Source organism: Mobula birostris, chromosome 22 (genome assembly GCF_030028105.1).
Source record: "Mobula birostris isolate sMobBir1 chromosome 22, sMobBir1.hap1, whole genome shotgun sequence".
NCBI lineage: Eukaryota > Metazoa > Chordata > Chondrichthyes > Myliobatiformes > Myliobatidae > Mobula > Mobula birostris.
In genome coordinates, this window is record NC_092391.1 from 54072396 (window position 1) to 54090863 (window position 18468).

The following is an 18468-nucleotide window of genomic DNA, read 5'->3' on the forward strand; positions in this document are numbered from 1 at the left end:
TCTTTTATAATTGACTCCAGCATCTTTCCCACCACCGACATCAGGCTAACCGGTCTATAATTCCCTGTTTTCTCTCTTCCTCCCTTCCTGAAGAGAGGGACAACATTAGCTACCCTCCAATCCACAGGAACTGATCCTGAATCTATAGAACATTGGAAAATGATTACCAATGCATCCATGGTTTCTAAAGCCACCTCCTTAAGTACCCTGGGATGCAGACCATCAGGTCCCAGGGACTTATCAACCTTCAGACCCAACAGTCTGTCCAACACCATTTCCTGCCTAATATAAATTTAGTTCAGTTCATTCATTACCCTAGGTCCTTTGGCCACTATTATATCTGGGAGATTGTCTGTGTCTTCCCTAGTGAAGACAGATCCAAAGTACCTGTTCAACTCGTCTGCCATTTCCTTGTTCCCCATAATAAATTCACCCACTTCTGTCTTCAAGGGCCCAATTTTGGTCTTAACTATTTTTTTCCTTTTCACATACCTAAAGAAGCTTTTACTATCCTCCTTTATATTCTTGGCTAGCTTACCTTCGTACCTCATTTTTTCTCTGCGTATTGCCCTTTTAGTTACCTTCTGTTGCTCTTTAAAAGTTTCCCAATCCTCCGGCTTCCCACTTGTCTTTGCTATGTTATACTTCTTCTCTTTTATTTTTATACTGTCCATTACTTCCCTTGTCACCCACGGCCTCCCCTTACTCCCCTTAGGATCTTTCTTCCTCTTTGGAATGAACTGATCCTGCACCTTCCGCATTATTCCCAGAAACACTTGCCATTGCTGTTCCACTGTCATCCCTGCTAGGGTATTGTTCCATTGAACTTTGGCCAGCTCCTCCCTCATAGCACCATAGTTCCCTTTGTTCAACTGTAATACTGACACTTCCGAGTTTCCCTTCTCCCTCTCAAATTGTAGATTAAAACTTATCATATTATGGTCACTACCTCCTAATGGTTCCCTTACCTCAAGTTCCCTGATCAAATCTGGTTGCACAACACTAAATCTAGAATTGCGTTCTCTCTGGTAGGCTCCAGTACAAGCTGTTCTAAGAATCTATCTCGGAGGAACTCCACAAACTCCCTTTCTTGGGGTCCAGTACCAACCTGATTCCTCCAGTCTACCTGCATGTTGAAATCCCCCATAACAACTGTAGCATTACCTTTGCGACATGCTAATTTTAACTCTTGATTCAACTTACAGACTACTGTTTGGGGGCCTGCAGATAACTCCCATTAGGGTCTTTCTACCCTTAAAATTTCTCAGTTCTATCCATACTGACTCTACGTCTCCTGATTCTATGTCCCCCCTCGCAAGGGACTGAATATCATTCCTCACCAACAGAGCCACCCCACCCCCTCTGCCCATCAGTCTGTCCTTTCGATAGGACGTATAGCCTTGAATATTCATTTCCCAGGCCCTGTGCACTTGAAGCCATGTCTCTGTTATTCCCACAACATCATACTTACCAATTTCCAACTGTGCCTCATGCTCATCCACTTTATTTCTTATACTCCGTGCATTCATATACAATACTTTTAATTCATTCCTCCCCTGACCTCCCATATCAGTTCTTATATCACTTGGCCATACTGTACGATCCCTTCTTGAGCTTTCTGCTCTGTTGATTCTGCCGTCTTTCTTAACTTTTCTTATTCTCACTCTCCCTTTATCTCCATCCTTATGTTTCCAGTTTGTCCCCTTCCTCCACTACTTAGTTTAAACACACCCGTGTTGCAGAGGCAAACCTGGCTGCCAGAATGCTGGTGCCCTGTTTATTAAAGTGCAACCCGTCCCTTTTGTACAATTCATCCTTACCCCGAAACATACCCCAGTGGTCCAAGAATGTAAATCCTTGATTCCTACGCCAGTTCCTCAGCCACACATTCAGATCCATTATCTCCCTGTTCTTGACCACTCCAGCACGGGGAACTGGAAGCAAACTGGAGATAACCATCCTGGAAGTCCTGCTTTTCAGCCTTCTTCCGAGTTCTCTGAAGTCGCACTGTAGAATGTCTCTCCTCTTCTTCCCCATGTCATTTCTGCCGACATGCACCACCACTTCCGGATGTTCTCCTTCACCCTTGAGGATTCCCTGCAATCGGTCCGTGACATCCTGGATCCTGGCACAAGGGAGGCAACACACCATCCTTAAATCTTGCCTGTTGCCACAGAAACCCCTTTCTGTACCTCTCACTATGGAGTCCCCCACTACCACAGCTCTGCCTGACGTCTGTCTCCTCGGCTTTGCCTCAGCGCCAATTTTTGACTCGCAGACGCGTACGCCTCTCAGACTGACACTGTCTTCTGTCCCGACAGCTTCCAAGAGGGAGAACCTGTTTACAAGAGGCACATCTCCCGGGGTCTCCTGTACTTCAAGCATCCTTTCCTTGCTCATCATCGTCCTCCTACTCTCTTCCTGTATCCTGGGTGTAACGACCTTACTGTAGATCCTGTCCAGAAAACTCTCGTTCTCTCAGATTAACCTAACGTCATCCAGTTACCTCTCCAGTGCTGCAACACGGTCCTCCAGAAGCTGAAACTGGACACATTTTCTGCAGGTGTAGGATCCAGAGGCACCATCAGTGTCCCTGACCTCCCACATCATGCACACAGCACACTGAATCAGCCTAGCGGTTATCTCTTCTCCACTTCTCACCCTCTCCAGCTGTGGCGTAGTCTCCTCCCTCAGCCTCCTCACCGAAGACTCCTGAGCCAAAGACTCGCACTTATCTCACAAGGCACTTCCCTCGACAAGGCCACTCCCTGATATGGGTCTCTATTGTGGACTGAGAGTGGGAAGGGGGCAGGGAGAGGGGAATCATGGTTGGGAAAAGGGGAAGGGAGAGGGGAGGGAGTGGGAAGCAGCAGTGAGACATTCTGTAACGATCAATAAACCAATTGTTTGGAATCAAATGACCTTGCCTGGTGTCTCAGGACTGGGTGAGTCTGCACCCACCCCTGGCACTCCTTCTCTGCCACCTGTCCCACACCCCTCCTGTGGCACTCCACCCTCGTCATTCCAAACTTCCTTTACAGCCGGCAGATTTACAAACTTGCTCTACGTTCCACATTGACAAATACAGTACTGAGCAGAAGTCTCAGTCACCCTCGCTATATATATGTGCACTGCTGTACACTCTTGCACTGTACTGTATTTCCACAGGGTGATGCTCGGCACAGGAGTGTCTGTACATAGGGTGACTCTGACAGGAAATGATAAAGTGGTGGTGATTGGGGGGTGTGGAGGGCTGGGTTAGTGGGTGGAGGTGTTGATCAGCCTTGCTGTTTGGGGAAAGTAACTGTTTTTGAGTCTGGTGGTCCTGGTGTGGATGCTACGTAGCCTCCTCCCTGATGGGAGAGGGACAAACAGCCCATGAGCAGGGTGGGTGGGATCCTTCATGATGTTCCTGGCCCTTTTCCGGCACCTTTCTGTATATTTGCCCTTGATGGCAGGTAGGCTGAAGCCGGCGGTCGTTGGGCAGTTTTGACGACCCGTTGTAGAGCCGTCCTGTCCGTCGCTGCGCAGTTTCCGTACGGCGCAGTGACGCAGCTTGTCAGGATGCTCTCTCCTGTGTATCTGGAGAATGATGTGAGTATAGATGTGCAAAGTCCAGCTCTCTCCAGCCTCCTCAGAAAGTAGAGAGCTTTTCCTGATTGTGTAGGATGTGTTCTTGGACATGAGAGGTTGTGCGATGTCGAGGAAAGGACAACATGGAGTATTGAATATAGTTTATGGCATGGACATTGATTTCTCTCCCCTCCCCTCCTCTCTTTGTCCATTTCCCAGTCCGGTTCCCCTCTCATTTCTTCTCTCTGCTCACCTGTCCATCTCCCCCATCTGGTTCCCCCTCCTCCTTCCCTTTCTCCCATGGTCTGCTCTCCTCTCCTATCAAATTCCTTCTTCTTGGCTCTTTACCTCTTCCACCTATCACCTCACAGCTTCTGACTTCATTCCCTGCCCCCCCACCCACCTTCCCCCTCACCTGGTCTCACCTGTCATCTCCCAGCTTGTCCTCCTTCCCCTCCCCCACCACCTTCCCCCTCACTTGGTCTCATCTGTCACCTGCCAGCTTGTACTCCTTCCCTCCCCCACCCACTCACCTTCCCCCTCACCTGGTCTCACCTGTCATCTCCCAGCTTGTCCTCCTTCCCCTCCCTCACCCACCTTCCCCCTCACCTGGTCTCACCTGTCACCTCCCAGCTTGTCCTCCTTCCCCTCCCCCACCACCTTCCCCCTCACCTGGTCTCACCTGTCATCTCCCAGCTTGTGTCCTTCCCTTGCCCCACCCACCCACCTTCCCCCTCACTTGGTCTCATCTGTCACCTGCCAGCTTGTACTCCTTCCCTCCCCCACCCACTCACCTGGTCTCACCTGTCATCTCCCAGCTTGTCCTCCTTCCCCTCCCTCACCCACCTTCCCCCTCACCTGGTCTCACCTGTCATCTCCCAGCTTGTCCTCCTTCCTCTCCCCCACCACCTTCCCCCTCACCTGGTCTCACCTGTCATCTCCCAGCTTGTGTCCTTCCCCTTGCCCCACCCACCCACCTTCCCCCTCACTTGGTCTCATCTGTCACCTGCCAGCTTGTACTCCTTCCCTCCCCCACCCACTCACCTTCCCCCTCACCTGGTCTCACCTGTCATCTCCCAGCTTGTCCTCCTTTCCCTCCCTCACCACCTTCCCCCTTACCTGGTCTCACCTGTCATCTCCCAGCTTGTTGTCCTTCCCCTTGCCCCACCCAACCACCTTCCCCCTCACCTGGTCTCACCTGTCATCTCCCAGCTGTCCTCCTTCCCCTCCTCCCCACCCACTCACCTGGTCTCATCTGTCACCCGCCAGCTTGTCCTCATTCCCTCCCCCCACCTACCCACCTTCCCCCTCACCTGGTCTCACCTGTCACCTGCCAGCTTGTCCTCCTTCCCCTCCTCCCCAGCCTTGTTATTCTGGCCGCTGCCCTGTCCTGTCCTTACAAGGTGAACCTGAGGGGGAATGTCTTTACTTTGAGCAGGGGTTTCCCAACCTGGCGTGCACGACCCCTCAGTTAACGGCCGGGCGTGCTGACTCACTGCCTGTTACGTCACTGGCGTATAGGACAGCAGTGAAGGTCCTCCATCTCTGGCAGTGTTCAGCCCTTCCTTCATCGTGTCAGTCGCTTCCTCTCTGTTTTCACCGCTGTCAATCACACAGGTCCCAGGAGGAGACTTAGAAATACCGTCACGCTCAGATGTAGAAGGAATCTTCATTGCTGTTTCTGTAACAGTTTTGTTTTCCCAGTCAGGGTTGTTAGCCCTGAGCTGAACCCCCGAACCTGGAGGACCAGTGGACCACTCTCAGTCTGGCCTCTACCCTTTGACCTGTTTGGCATGGGTGACCCTACCAAGAGCCAAAGCGTAAAGCTCTGACTCCAGCATCATAGCTCTCTGGGTCACTGAGGCACGCAGCCTCCAAACTCTGCGACAAAGTTGTGGTCCTCTTGGAGGACTGGTACTGCTCCTTGGCTTAATAAAGGTTGGGAATCCATAAGTTAGAGGGTGGTGCGAGTGGGAACGAGCTGCCAGTGGAAGTGGTGAATGTGGGTTTGATGGCCATGTTTGATAAGATTGGATATGTATATGGGTGGGAGGGGTAGGAGAGCTATGGTCTCAGTTGCAGGTCAATGAGACTAGGCAGCATAACAATTCAGCACAGACTTGATGAGTCTGGTGATATAAATACAGTTCTTATATACACTGATTGTGTGTCCATGTAGTGATGCCAGACACAAGAGACCTCCAACAGGACCACAACCTTGTCATGGGGTTTTTGGCTGGAGTTGGGGCTTTATGCTTTGGCTCTTGGTAGGGTCACCCATGCCAAACAGGTCAAAGGGTAAAGGCCAGACCAAGAGGGTCCACTGGTCCTCCAAGTTCAGGGGTTCAGCTCAGAACTAACTACCCTGACTGGTCAAACAAAACTGTTACAGAAATAGCAGCGAATCTTTCTACATCTGAGTGTGACAGTATTCCTGAGTCTCCACCCGGGATCTGCATGACTGACAGCGGTGAAAACCGAGAGGAAGCTACTGACACATTGAAGGAAGCCCTGAACACCGCCAGAGATGGAGGGCCTTCATTGCTGCCCTAAACACCAGCAACAAAACAGGCAAAAGAGGGAAAGAGGCACACAGGAATCTCAGTACATAACAGTGACTCTGACAGGAAATGATAAAGTAGTGGTGGTTCGGGGTGTGGAGGGGTGGGTTAGTGGGTGGAGGTGTTGATCAGCCTCACTGTTTGGGGAAAGGAACTGTTTTTGAGTCTGGTGGTCCTGGTGTGGATGGAATGTAGCCTCCTCCCTGATAGGAGAGGGACAAACAGTCCGTGAGCAGGGTGGGTTGGACAGCATAACAATTTAGCATGGACTCGATGAACTCCCCCATGGATGGTCCCAAGCCCAGCTGCAAAAGGAGGAGGGTTGGGATTGGGGCTAGCAACCCCCATTCCATAAAAACCCAGAGCAACAAAATAGATGCTGCCTGACCTGCTGAGCTCCTCCAGCACTTTGTGTGTGTTGCTCTGGGTTTCCAGCATCTGCACAATGTGTTATGTCAATGTGTCGGGTCCAGGATAGACCCTCTCCTCCCGGGTTCTTACAGTGTATCTGCCGCTCTCATTACAGGCTGCCTCCTGCTGTGCGTGGGAGGCTGTCCCGGTTTGGGGGGGAGGGGGTGTTGTGTGGCTCCCACTACAGCCCTCTACCCTGCTGGCGGGATGTGGGAGTGCACGCAATTCAGACCCGGCTCTTTGCCTGTCGGAGAGGTCCCACTCCCATCAGGGAGGAGGCTACATTCCATCCACACCAGGACCACCAGACTCAAAAACAGTTACTTTCCCCAAGCAGTGAGGCTGATCGACACCTCCACCCACTAACCCACCCCTTCACACCCCCAACCACCACTACTTCATCATTTCCTGTCAGAGTCAACTTGTGTACAGACACTTCTGTGCCCAGTGTCACTTTATGGACTTACAATCAATGTATATAAGCTATCTTATGCATTTCTATTTATTGGATTTAAATTTAAATCTCATTGTGTGTTTTTTTTTGGGCTGCGTTGGATCTGGAGTAACAATTAATTCGTTCTCCTTTATACTTGTGTACTGGAAATGACATGAAACAATCTGAGGGAACGGAATGTAACGCAGCCCCGTGGAGCGTGGCGTTCTCTGGGCGCAACTCAAAAGCAAGCAGAGAAGAGATGTTTCGATAGAGAGAGCGCGTGGAATTTGACAAAGTGGTTTTAGTCTGGCCTCTGAATTAGGAGTTACTGATGCGTGGAGAGGGAAAGGTGTCACGAGCTTTGCAAATGGCCAGGGATGGCAGCAAGTTAAAGTGTAGAGTTAACCTCACCACTCAAAGTTCTGAGGATCTTTACAAGAATGTTGACCATGGCAGTAATGAGTAGATTCTTACCCGGAGCTGATAATCACATATAGGAGCGATAATCCCAGAGTGGGGGAGTCTCAGACCATAGGACACAGCCTCAGAATACAGGGATGTCCTTTTAGAACAGAAATGAGGAGAAATTTCTTTAGCCAGTGGGTGGTGAACGTGCGAATTTCTTTGCAACAAGCAGCTGCAGAGGCCAAGTCATTGCGTATAGTTAAAGTGGAGGTTGATAGGTTCATGATTAGTCGTGCCATGAAGGGATACGGGGAGAAGGCAGGAGACTGCAATTGACAGGGCTAATAATTCAGCCATGACGGAACGGCAGAGCAGATGTGATGGGCTGAATGGCCTAATTCTGCTCCTATGTCTTACAGTCTTAACTGCAATAACAGATTTTTACTGTGGGTTTATTCTTATCATTTTGTTGGAATTTGAAGAATTTCACAACTGTGTGCCAGAGGTTGTGCCTGAGTGATACCCTGATGCAAGATCCTGGCTCACGAGCTGGGGGCTGATTGCCATAATATTAACATATCTCTAGAGTCACTGAGTGGAAGTGTGTCTGTACGTGTGCGTGTATGTGTGTGTGTGTGTGTGTGTGTGTGTGTGTGTGTGTGTGTGTGTGTGTGTCTGTACGTGTGTGTGTGTGTGTCTGTGCGCGCGCGCGTGTGTGTGTGCACGTGTGTGTGTGCGTGTGTGTGTCTGTGTGTGTGTGTGTGTGTGCGTGTGTGTGTGCACGTGTGTGTGTGTGTGTGTGCACGTGTGTGTGTGTGCACGTGTGTGTGTGTGTGTGTGTCTGTGTGTGTGTGTGTGTGTGTGTGTATGCATGTGTGTGTGTGTGTGTCTGTGTGTGTGTGTGTGTGTGTGTGTGTGTGTGTGTCTGTGTCTGTGTGTGTGGGTCTGTCTGTCTGTGTCTGTACGTGTGCGTGTATGTGTGTGTGTGTGTGTGCACGTGTGTGTGTGTGTGTGTGTCTGTGTGTGTGTGTGTGTCTGTGTCTGTGTGTGTGGGTCTGTCTGTCTGTGTCTGTACGTGTGCGTGTGCGTGTATGTGTGTGTGTGTGTGTGTGTGTGTGTGTGTGTGTGTGTCTGTCTGTCTGTCTGTGTCTGTAGGACAGAGGGTGGCTGGTGGATCTGCTATAGAGGTACCATGGAGAGCATTCTAACTGGCTGCATCACTGTCGGGTATTGTGGGTTGGGGGAGCTACTGCACAGGATTGAGGTAGATTTGTAAACTTAGTCGGACAAAATCATGGGCATTGGCCTCCCCGGCATCCAGGACATCTTCAAAAGGTGATGCCTCAAAAAGGAGGCATCCATCGTTAAGGACCCCCCATCACCCAGGTCATGCCTTGTCCTCATTGCTACCATCTGGAAGGAGGTACAGATGCCTGAAGACACATACTCAGCGATTCAGGAACAGCTTCTTCCCCTCCGCCATCAGATTTCTGAATGGACAGTTAAACCGATGAACACCACTTCAGTATTTTGTTCTCTCCCCCCCCACTCCCCCCACCCTCCAAAGGGATGGCTGTGGGACAGGTGGCAGAGAAGGAGTGCCAAGGGGAAGGGGTGGTATGGGTGCAGACACACCCAGCCCTGAGACACCAGGCAAGGTCCTTTGATTCCAAACAACTGGTTTATTGATCATTACAGAATGTCTCTCTGGTGCTTCCCACTCCCTCCCCTCTCCCTTCCCCTTTTCCCAACCATGATTCCCCTCTCTCTGCCCCCTTCCCACTCTCAGTCCACAATAGAGACCCAGATCAGAATCAGGTTTATCATCACTCACATATGTCATGAAAATTTGTTTTTTTCCTGGTGGCAGTACAGTGCAATACATAAAATTACCACAGTATTTTGTGCAGTACTGTATGTCAGTGCTGCCAATTCTGAGAGCCTCATTAACCTGCACCAATGTCTCTGTTCTATGTTCCACAGAACAAGTCTTGATGGTGGGTTTGTTCTACCACAGCATGCACCAATTCTACAGGCAGATCAATCCTCTAAAGACCAAGTAAGTGACTCTGCGGTCTCTCCGGAGCCTCGGCCTAACTGAGAAAGGGAACAGTGTTCTGCGGCTCCCCCTCCTCCAGTGGGGGTGCCTTACCAGCCTCTGAGGGTTCAGGGCCGGCTTCACAGCGTGTACTGCCAAGGATCTTAATAACAATCTTGCAGGGATTTGTGGTGATCCAAGGCCAGAAATTTCTGGAAAACCTGAATGTGGAAGTGTTTGAGTGGTTGTAGGGAGCCTGTGCCTTCCCTTCCAGCTCTGACTGAACCAGACCTGATCCAGAGCCAGGAGCTCTTGGTGGTTTCCAACAGATCTGGCTCTATGCTGTGGCCAAACAACATCAGCGGCAGGACCCAGCACCCAGGCCCGTCTCGTTCTGTCTGAGGGCTTTTTGTGCTCTGTCCTGAGTGTGTTCCAGGGCATCCATTGGAAGCTGAGACCTTTAGAGTCAGGCTCGATCTCCACAGCCGTGCTGGAGGAGGGCTGCCCAGTCAGAGGAGCTGTTCCTCAGTCCATCTGAGACTCCCGGATCCCGGGATGCCAAGGGGAGCCAGGAGTTTTCCATGGTCTCCTGCCTAAAGCACTCATCAGCCGACAAATCTCCAATGACATGCCACGCAGTAAAGTTCTTGACACGTGTTCAGTGATGGTGCAAAGGCTAGATACAGACACGGACTGAACAGTTCACTGTTTTAATAAGAACTGTACAGATCACAGAAAATAATAAATGTTGGGCCAGCAAGGCTGCTAACTAAAAGCCTTCAAAAATCTGGGACCTTTAATACTTTATTTTCAATCTGGGACCTTTAGAGTCAGGTTCGAACTCCACAAAACACTGAGGGAGTGCCACCCAGTCAGAACAGAGTAATAATAATTAAATAATACAATAAATATAAACATTTTGCTTATATACATTGATTGTATGTCGATAAAGTGACGCTAGACACAGGAGACCTCCAAGAAGACCACAGCCTTGTCGTAGGGTTTGGAGGCTTGTGTGCCTCAATGACCCAGAGAGCTATGTCGGCTGGAGTCAGGGCTTTATGCTTTGTCTCTTGGTAGGGTCACCCATGCCAAACAGGTCAAAGGGTAGAGGTCAGACTGAGAGTGGTCCACCGGTCCTCCAGGTTTGGGGGTTCAACTTAGGGCTAACAACACGGATTGGTCAAACAAAATTGTTACAGAAACGCCAATGAAGAATCCTTCTACATCTGAGTGCGATAGTATTCCTGAGTCTCCACCCGGGACTTGCGTGACTGACAGTAGTGAAAACCGAGAGGAAGCTACTGACATGACGAAGGAAGCCCTGAACACCGCCAGAGATGGAGGACCTTCATTGTTAGCCTAAATGCCAGGGGCATAATGGACAAAAGAGGGAGAGAGAGAGAGGCATGCAGGAGTGCCAGTATATAAAAGTGACTCTGACAGGAAATGATAAAGTGGTGGTGGTTGGGGGTGTTGAGGGGTGGGTTAGTGGGTGGAGGTGTTGATCACCCTTACTGTTTGGGGAAAGTAACTGTTTTTGAGTCTGGTGGTCCTGGTGTGGATGGAATGTAGCCTCCTCCCTGATGGGAGTGGGTCAAACAGTCTGTGAGCAGGGTGGGTGGGATCCTTCACCATGTCACTGGTCCTTTTCCGGCTCCATTCTCTACCTATGTCCGTGACGGTGGGTAGGCTGGTGCCGGCGGTCGTTGGGCAGTTTTGACGACCTGTTGTAGAGCCGTCCTGTCTGTCGCTGCGCAGTTTCCGTACGGCGCAGTGACGCAGCTTGTCAGGAAGCTCTCTCCTGAGCATCTGGAGAATGACGTGAGTATAGATGTGCAAAGTTCAGCTCTCTCCAGCCTCCTCCAAGAGTAAATGCATTGGGGAGGGATGGGGTTCCTGCTCGTAGATTACCACTCTTGACGTTACTTGGTTGCGTTGCGTTGTAACCATATGACAATCCCAGGCTCTGGTTCTCCACACCTGCTTGACCCAGGGGCAGGGAGGACTCAGCTAACATGCTGGGGTGAGGACCCGGGTGCTCCCCTGCCTCTGCCTGTGGAGGGAGGGAGGGGGTTAATGCCAGCCGGAGGAAAAGATGCACATCAGAGCTCCTTTCATTAGTTTTGCTTTAATATTGTCATGTGTTAGTGATATTACAATGTGTGTTAAGCCATTTCTGGTTTTAAAAATGACTTAAAGCCATTTAAGCGTTGTCTAAATGTCTTTGCAGACAGACATTTAAAAATAGTTCAAAGGCCTTTAGCAGCTGGAGAGCTGCCAAAATTTGCCATGGCGATCTGGTGTCTTGGGACCTGCTCGCGAGGCCTCATTGCATTCTCCGTCATGCTGGGCGAGGCTTGGGAACGGTGGCTGTGGTCAGGGAGTGGGCTGTGGAAAGGTTGGGTGCAGCCAACACATCTGGGCAGGTAGATGGACAGGAAAGGCATAGAAGGTTACGTGCTCAACGCTGGTAAATTGGACATCTTGGTCCGTATTGACTATTTGGGCTGAAGGGCCTGTTTCTGTGGGGTATGACTCTGGTCAGTGAGCTGGGCGGGAAAGGAGCAAAGTGACTGCAAAGGATGAGGAGTGAGTAGGATGAGAGGGCAAGAAGATTGGCCCAGACAGAGTGGATGTGAAGAAGATGTTTCCTATAGTTACAGTGGAGAAGTTTAGGACCATAGGGCACAGCCTCAGAATAGAAGGGCGGCCATTTTGAACAGAGCTGAGGAGGAATTTCATTCGTGGTTGTGGAGAGGATGTTTCCTATAATGGGGGAGTCAAGCAGCAGAGGGCACAACCACAGAATAAAAGGACGTCCCTTTAGAACAGAGGTGAGGAGGAATTTCTTCAGCTAGATGGTGATGAATCTGTGGAATGTATTACCATAAGTGGCCGTGGAGGCTAGGTCATTGGGCGTATTTAAAGTGGAGGTTGATAGGTTCCTGATTAGTCAAAATATCAAAGGTTACAGGGAGGAGGCAGGAGAATAGGGTGGAAATGAAAAGTAAATCAACCATGATAGAGATTACTACAGTACTTCGCAAAACCCTAAGCAATCTAGCTATATATATGTGCCTAAGACCTTTGCACAGCACTGTAATAATTATGATAAATAGATAAGCAATAAATATCAAGAACATGCGATAAAGAGTCCTTGAAGGTTTATAGGTTGTGGGAAATTTCAATGATGGGGCAAGTGAAGTTGTGTGAAGGTATCCTCTTTGTTCGAGGACCTGATGGTTGAAGGGTAATAACTTTTCCTGAACCTGGTGGTCTGGATTACATTCATCATTCACACTCACCTTCCAGGAGGGGCAAGTCAGTAGAATAAACACGTTTGAAGTTCAGTGCCAGCAGGGAATTACCCAAAGTCCACAGTGACACTGGTAAGCTTGGGAGATAACAGGGAGGATGATATGATAACGTAGCACTGATTTCATTCCTCCATAAACTAATCTGATCACCTTTTCTCAGTCCAGAAAGACTGAGTCTGTGATTCCCAGTTGTACACTCCATATCCAATGGAGACAGCACGTACCTTGTCAATCCCTGCAGGATAACATTTTCCCTCGTCCTTTCAAACTCTACCTTCCCTCCTACGGCCATCCTTCACCACAGCAGCCTACCTTCTCTGCCTTGGTAGTAATGCTTTACCGTGCCGGCCATCGGCCATCAGTGTTCAATTCCAGCCCGTGTCTGTAAGGGGTTTGTACCTTCTCCCTGCGACCTCGTATGTTTCGTCAGGGTGCTCCAGGGGGTGAGGTGGGAGCGCTGTGTGAGTGGGTGGGGGGAGTATGCTCCAGTTTCCTCACACAGTCCCAAGGCACGCGGGTAAGGCATGTTGTGTTGGGACCTAAAGAGTGGTGAAAATTATGGGCTGCAATTATGCACATTGTAATGTTGGGATGTAACGTTGAAATTGTACAAGACATTGGTGAGGCCAAATTTGGACTACTGTGTACAGTTTTGGTCACCGAATTATAGGAAAGATGTCAACAAAATAGAGAGAATACAGAGAAGGTTTACTAGAATGTTACCTGGGTTTCATCACCTGAGTTACAGAGAAAGGTTGAACAAGTTGGGTCTTTATTCTCTGGAATGTAGAAGGTTGAGGGGGGACTTGATAGAGGTGTTTAAAATTATGAGGGGGATAGATAGAGTTGACGTGGATAGACTTTTTCCACAGAGAGTGGGGGAGATTCAAACAAGAGGACATGAGTTGAGAGTTAAAGGGCAAAAGTTTAGGGGTAACATGAGGGGGAACTTCTTTACTCAGAGAGTGGTGGTTGTGTGGAATGAGCTTCCAGCAGAAGTGGTTGAGACAGGTACGATGTTATCGTTTAAAGTTAAATTGGATAGATATATGGACAGGAAAGGAATGGAGGGTTATGTGCTGAGTGCAGGTCAGTGGGACTAGGTGAGAGTAAGAGTTCGGCACGGACTAGAAGGGCCGAGATGGCCTGTTTCCGTGCTGTAATTGTATATGGTTATATGGTTACATTGTCAGACAGTGTTTTCTGTTAACGCAATGACACATTTCACTCTATGTTTTAATGTGATATATATCGCTATGGTGCCTAACACTTTTGCACAGTACTGTGGTAATTTTATGTGTTGCATTGTACTGCTGCAGCAAAAAAAAACAAATTTCAATGTTCAAAGTACATTTATCATCGAAGTATATATATATATATTATTCACCTTGAGATTCATCTCCTTACAGGCAGCCACAAAGACGCCCAAAAAACCCCATATTATATTTATAAAACACTGTCTAACACCGAGTGTACAGAGAATAAAAAAACATTGTGCTCATAAAAAAGAACCCATAAAAAATAAAAAAATAAAATAACGTGCAATGTGCAAAGGAAAAAAATCGTGCAACCAGTAACCACAAGCAAATAGTGTTTCTGAGCTGAAGTCCGTGAAGAGAGTCTCCTAGTTCAAGGCAGAGCCAAGAAGACGCCATGAGGCAGCCGTCTGAACTGGCCCATACCTCACCTCAGGCCCCAGCACCCTGACCTTTTCAATCTGGCCCTGGCGCTTAAACTTCCGTCTGAACAATGGGTTCTGCCGCTTGAATATGCTGGACTTTGCTGTCTAGATTTGGCCTGTAAATCCAAAAATCACGTTCAGTCACGTTGATACACTCTGGGACCTGGAACACGAGGCTTCGATTCAGCCTACGCCTGATTTTTCACGCTGTTCCACGCTCTTGGCAATGGGCCTGCGGCCTCGCCTTGATTCGATTCTGCCACATCGAAGTTCAAAGGGAAGTTACAGGCTATAACTTGTTATGATCGTTTGACAGAAAAAAGTGTGATTAACAAAGTATTTAGTTATTATCCTTGTTTCGTTAGCCACCAGGTAGAAGCCGCTGAGGTTCACCAGCACCATCTTAAACTGGAAATTTTATGACATCTGTGAGTGAAGATAAACCTGATTCTGATATGGGTCTCTACTTTGGACTGAGAGTGGGAAGGGGACAGGGAGAGGGGAATCATGGTTGGGAAAAGGGGAAGGGAGAGGTGAGTGAGTGGGAAGCACCAGAGAGACATTCTGTCATGATCCATAAACCATTTGTTGGGAATCAAATGACGTTGCCTGGTGCCTCAGGACTGGGTGAGTCTGCGTCCGTGCCACACCCACCCCTGGCACTCCTTCTCTGCCACCTGCCCCACACCCCTCCCGCTGCACCCCACCCTCACCATTTCGAACATTCTTTGCTCCCACCAGATCTACAAACTCGCTCTCCACTCCACATTGACAAATACAGTCCTGTGCACAGCCCTGTGCACCCGAGCTTTCTGTCTTGCATTTGCACAGTTAGTTATCTTTTGCACATTGCTTGTTTGTCCATCCTGCTGGATGTGGTCTCTCACTGTGTTTATTTTGACCATGAATACCTGTGGGAAAGTGAATCTCAGAGATGTACATGATGACATCCGTGTACTTGGATACTAAACTTACTTTGAGCACTGAGAACACCTCTCTTTTGTGGTCTTCAGAATGTATGATATAGGAACAGAATCAGGCCATTCGGCCATCTAGCCTGCTCCGCCATTCCACCAAGGCTGATCCAGTTCCCTCTCAGCCCCAATCTCCTGCCTACTGTCCGTACCCCTTCATGCCCTGAACAATCAGAAACCTATCAACTTCTGCCTTCAATATACCCAGTGACTTGGCCTCCACGGCTGCCTGTGGCAACAAATTTCACAGATTCACCGCTCTCTGGTGAAGAAATTCCTCTGCATCTCCATTCTAAATGGACATCTCTTTATTCTGACGCTATGTCCTCTGATTCTAGATTCCCCTACTATCAGAAACAACCTCTCCATATCCACTCTATTGAGGCCTTACAACATTTGGTAAGTTTCAATGAGATCCCCCCCCCTCATTCTTCTGAATTCCAGCGAGTACAGGCCCAGGGCCATCAAACTCCTCCCATGACAAGCCTTCCAAGCCAGAAATCATTCTCGTGAACCTCCTTTGAACCCTCTCCAACGTCAGCACATCGTTTCTTAAATAAAGGGCCCAAAACTGCTCACAATACTCCAAGTGAGGCCTAACCACTCTTGGGGCAATTTTGAGAGGTGTTTAATCAACACTACCTCATAAACTCTGCCTCAGACTTTGAGCTAGGAGTCACTGGGCAACTGGCACAGGTTGAATGACTGAATTATAATATTTAGTGATAGTTACCGGTCAAGGTTTAATAGGAACCTACACGACGAGCTGCCTAGGCGATGTCAGCCAGCAGCAGACAAACAAGGTGTGTCAGTGTGGTGTGAGAGAGAGGCAGAAGGCGGCTCTCTGTACCCCACCAGGAGATTGGCAAGACAGTGTTAGAAACTGCTGAGCTAGGCAAGTCAGCTGGCGGCAGTGGATTTTTGGAATTGGTTTATTATACTGGATAACATTTTTTTTTCGAAAGTATTGCTTCTTCAGAATTTTTTTTGTGGTTATGATAGACCGCTCGAAGCTGAACACAAATATTATTTCAGACTACTTAAATCATGTAGGAATTTGGAGAAACAAGAAATTAACCTTATTGACTATAATGCATTTAATTGCATTACTGTGCTGATGCTTTGTGATAGTTCAACTAAGCTAAAAATGCTTTCTTGATGATTTTCATTCGTACCCAGTGTCCAAGGTTTCTCACTTAAGTGTCCAACAATAATCAGCCAGTATTGTTGGATTCCAGTTGCCCTGATACCGTTTCTCCATGGCTGCAATATCCTGGTGAAATCTTTCACCGTGCTCGTCACTGACAGTGCCAAGATTTGCAGGGAAGAAGTCTAAATGGGAAAGCAGAAAATGAATCTTTAGTGACATGTTGCACTTCATGGTTTTGTGTGCTTGAAGCATGTTGTCAACCAGCTGCACGCAGTTTGGTGCTCTGTAGTTGCCAAGAAAATTTTCAATAACATCCTTGAATTCCTTCCATGCTATTTTTTCCAGTCCCACTAGAAGTTCTTCGAATTGCTTGTCAGTGATGACCTGTTTGACTTGCAGACCAACAAAAATGCCTTCCTTAATCTTGGCGTCTGTTATTCTGACTTGGATTATAAATTATAATAACAAATATAGGCAAAAATGGTGTGCGATAGGAGAACTTCATGGTGATTTTCATGATTAGAATCAAAATCAGAATCAGGTTTATTATCACAGGATGTGACGTGTTTGTTAGTTTAGCAGCAGCAGTTCAATGCAATACATAATCTAGCAGAGAAAAGAAACAAGTAAATCAATTACATGTATTGAATAGATTTAAAAATGTGCAAAACCAGAAATACTGTATAGTAAAAAAAGGGTTCAATGTCCATTTAGGAATTGGATGGCAGAGGGGAAGAAGCTGTTCCTGAATCACTGAGTGTGTGCCTTCAGGCTTCTGTACCTCCTACCTGATGGTAACAGTGAGAAAAGGGCATGCCCTGGGCGCTGGGGGTCTTTAATAATGGACGCTGCCTTTCTGAGATACTGCTTCCTAAAGATATCCTGAGTACTTTGTGGGCTAGTACCCATGATGGAGCCGACTAGATTTACAACCCTCTGCAGTTTCTTTCGGTTCTGTGCAGTAGCCCCTCCATACCAGACAGTGATGCAGCCTGTCAGAATGCTCTCTTCACTACAGCTATAGAAGTTTTTGAGTGTATTTGTTGACATTTTAAATCTCTTCAAACTCTTAATAAAGTATAGTCGCTGTCTTGCCTTCTTGATAACTACATCGATATATTGGGACCAGGTTAGATCCTCAGGAACTTGAAACTGCTCACTCTCACCATGTCTGATCCCTCTATAAGAACTGGTACGCGTTCCTTCATCTTACCCTTCCTGAAGTCCACAATCAGCTCTTTCGTCGTACTGACATTGAATGCCAGGAAGCTGCTGTGGCACTACTCCACGAGTTGACATACCTAGTCCATGAGATACACCCGGAAGTATTCAGGAAGCAAACTCCTTGTTGTCCAGTGTTATTGTCACAGGTTCCGAGAGGAGTGAGGAGGTTGTCTTACATACTGCTCATACAGATCAGATCATAACACAGTGCATTGAGCTAGAACAGGGTAAAACAATAACGGAATGCAGAATAATAGACACAAGAGACTCTGCAGATGCTGGACATCCAAAGCAGCACACACAAAATGCTGGAGGAACTCAGCAGCTTAGCATCTATGGAAAGCAATAAACAGTTGATGTTTTGGGCCGAGACCCTTCAAAATGTTTCCCTCCATAGATGCTGCCTGATTTGCTGAGTTCCTCAAGCACTTTGTGTATTAGAAATGCAGAATAAGGTGTTACAGAGAAAGTGTAGTGTGGAATTAAGTTCAAGGTACATCTATGTCACCCTATACAAGCCTGAGATTCATTTTCTTGTAGGCATACTCTATAAATCTACAGAATAATAACCATAACAGAATCAATGAAAGACTGCCCAACTTGGGAGTTCAACCAGAGTGCAAAAGACAACAAACTTTACAAATACAAAAAGGAAAAAAAAAAATAAATATTGAGAACATGAGATGAGAAGTCCT

The 18468-nt window shown here is 48.0% G+C and overlaps 1 protein-coding gene across 4 annotated transcripts in view; it reads left to right on the forward strand.

The window, feature by feature from the left end:
- adgrd1 (adhesion G protein-coupled receptor D1) overlaps positions 1 to 18468 on the forward strand; it is a 172677-nt gene that overhangs the window by 41736 nt on the left and 112473 nt on the right. For all 4 annotated transcript variants that reach the window (XM_072240785.1, XM_072240786.1, XM_072240787.1 and 1 more), the window contains one exon: positions 9370 to 9445. In XM_072240785.1, coding sequence (XP_072096886.1) covers positions 9370 to 9445 — 76 coding nt within the window. The remainder of the gene's footprint in view (positions 1 to 9369; positions 9446 to 18468) is intronic.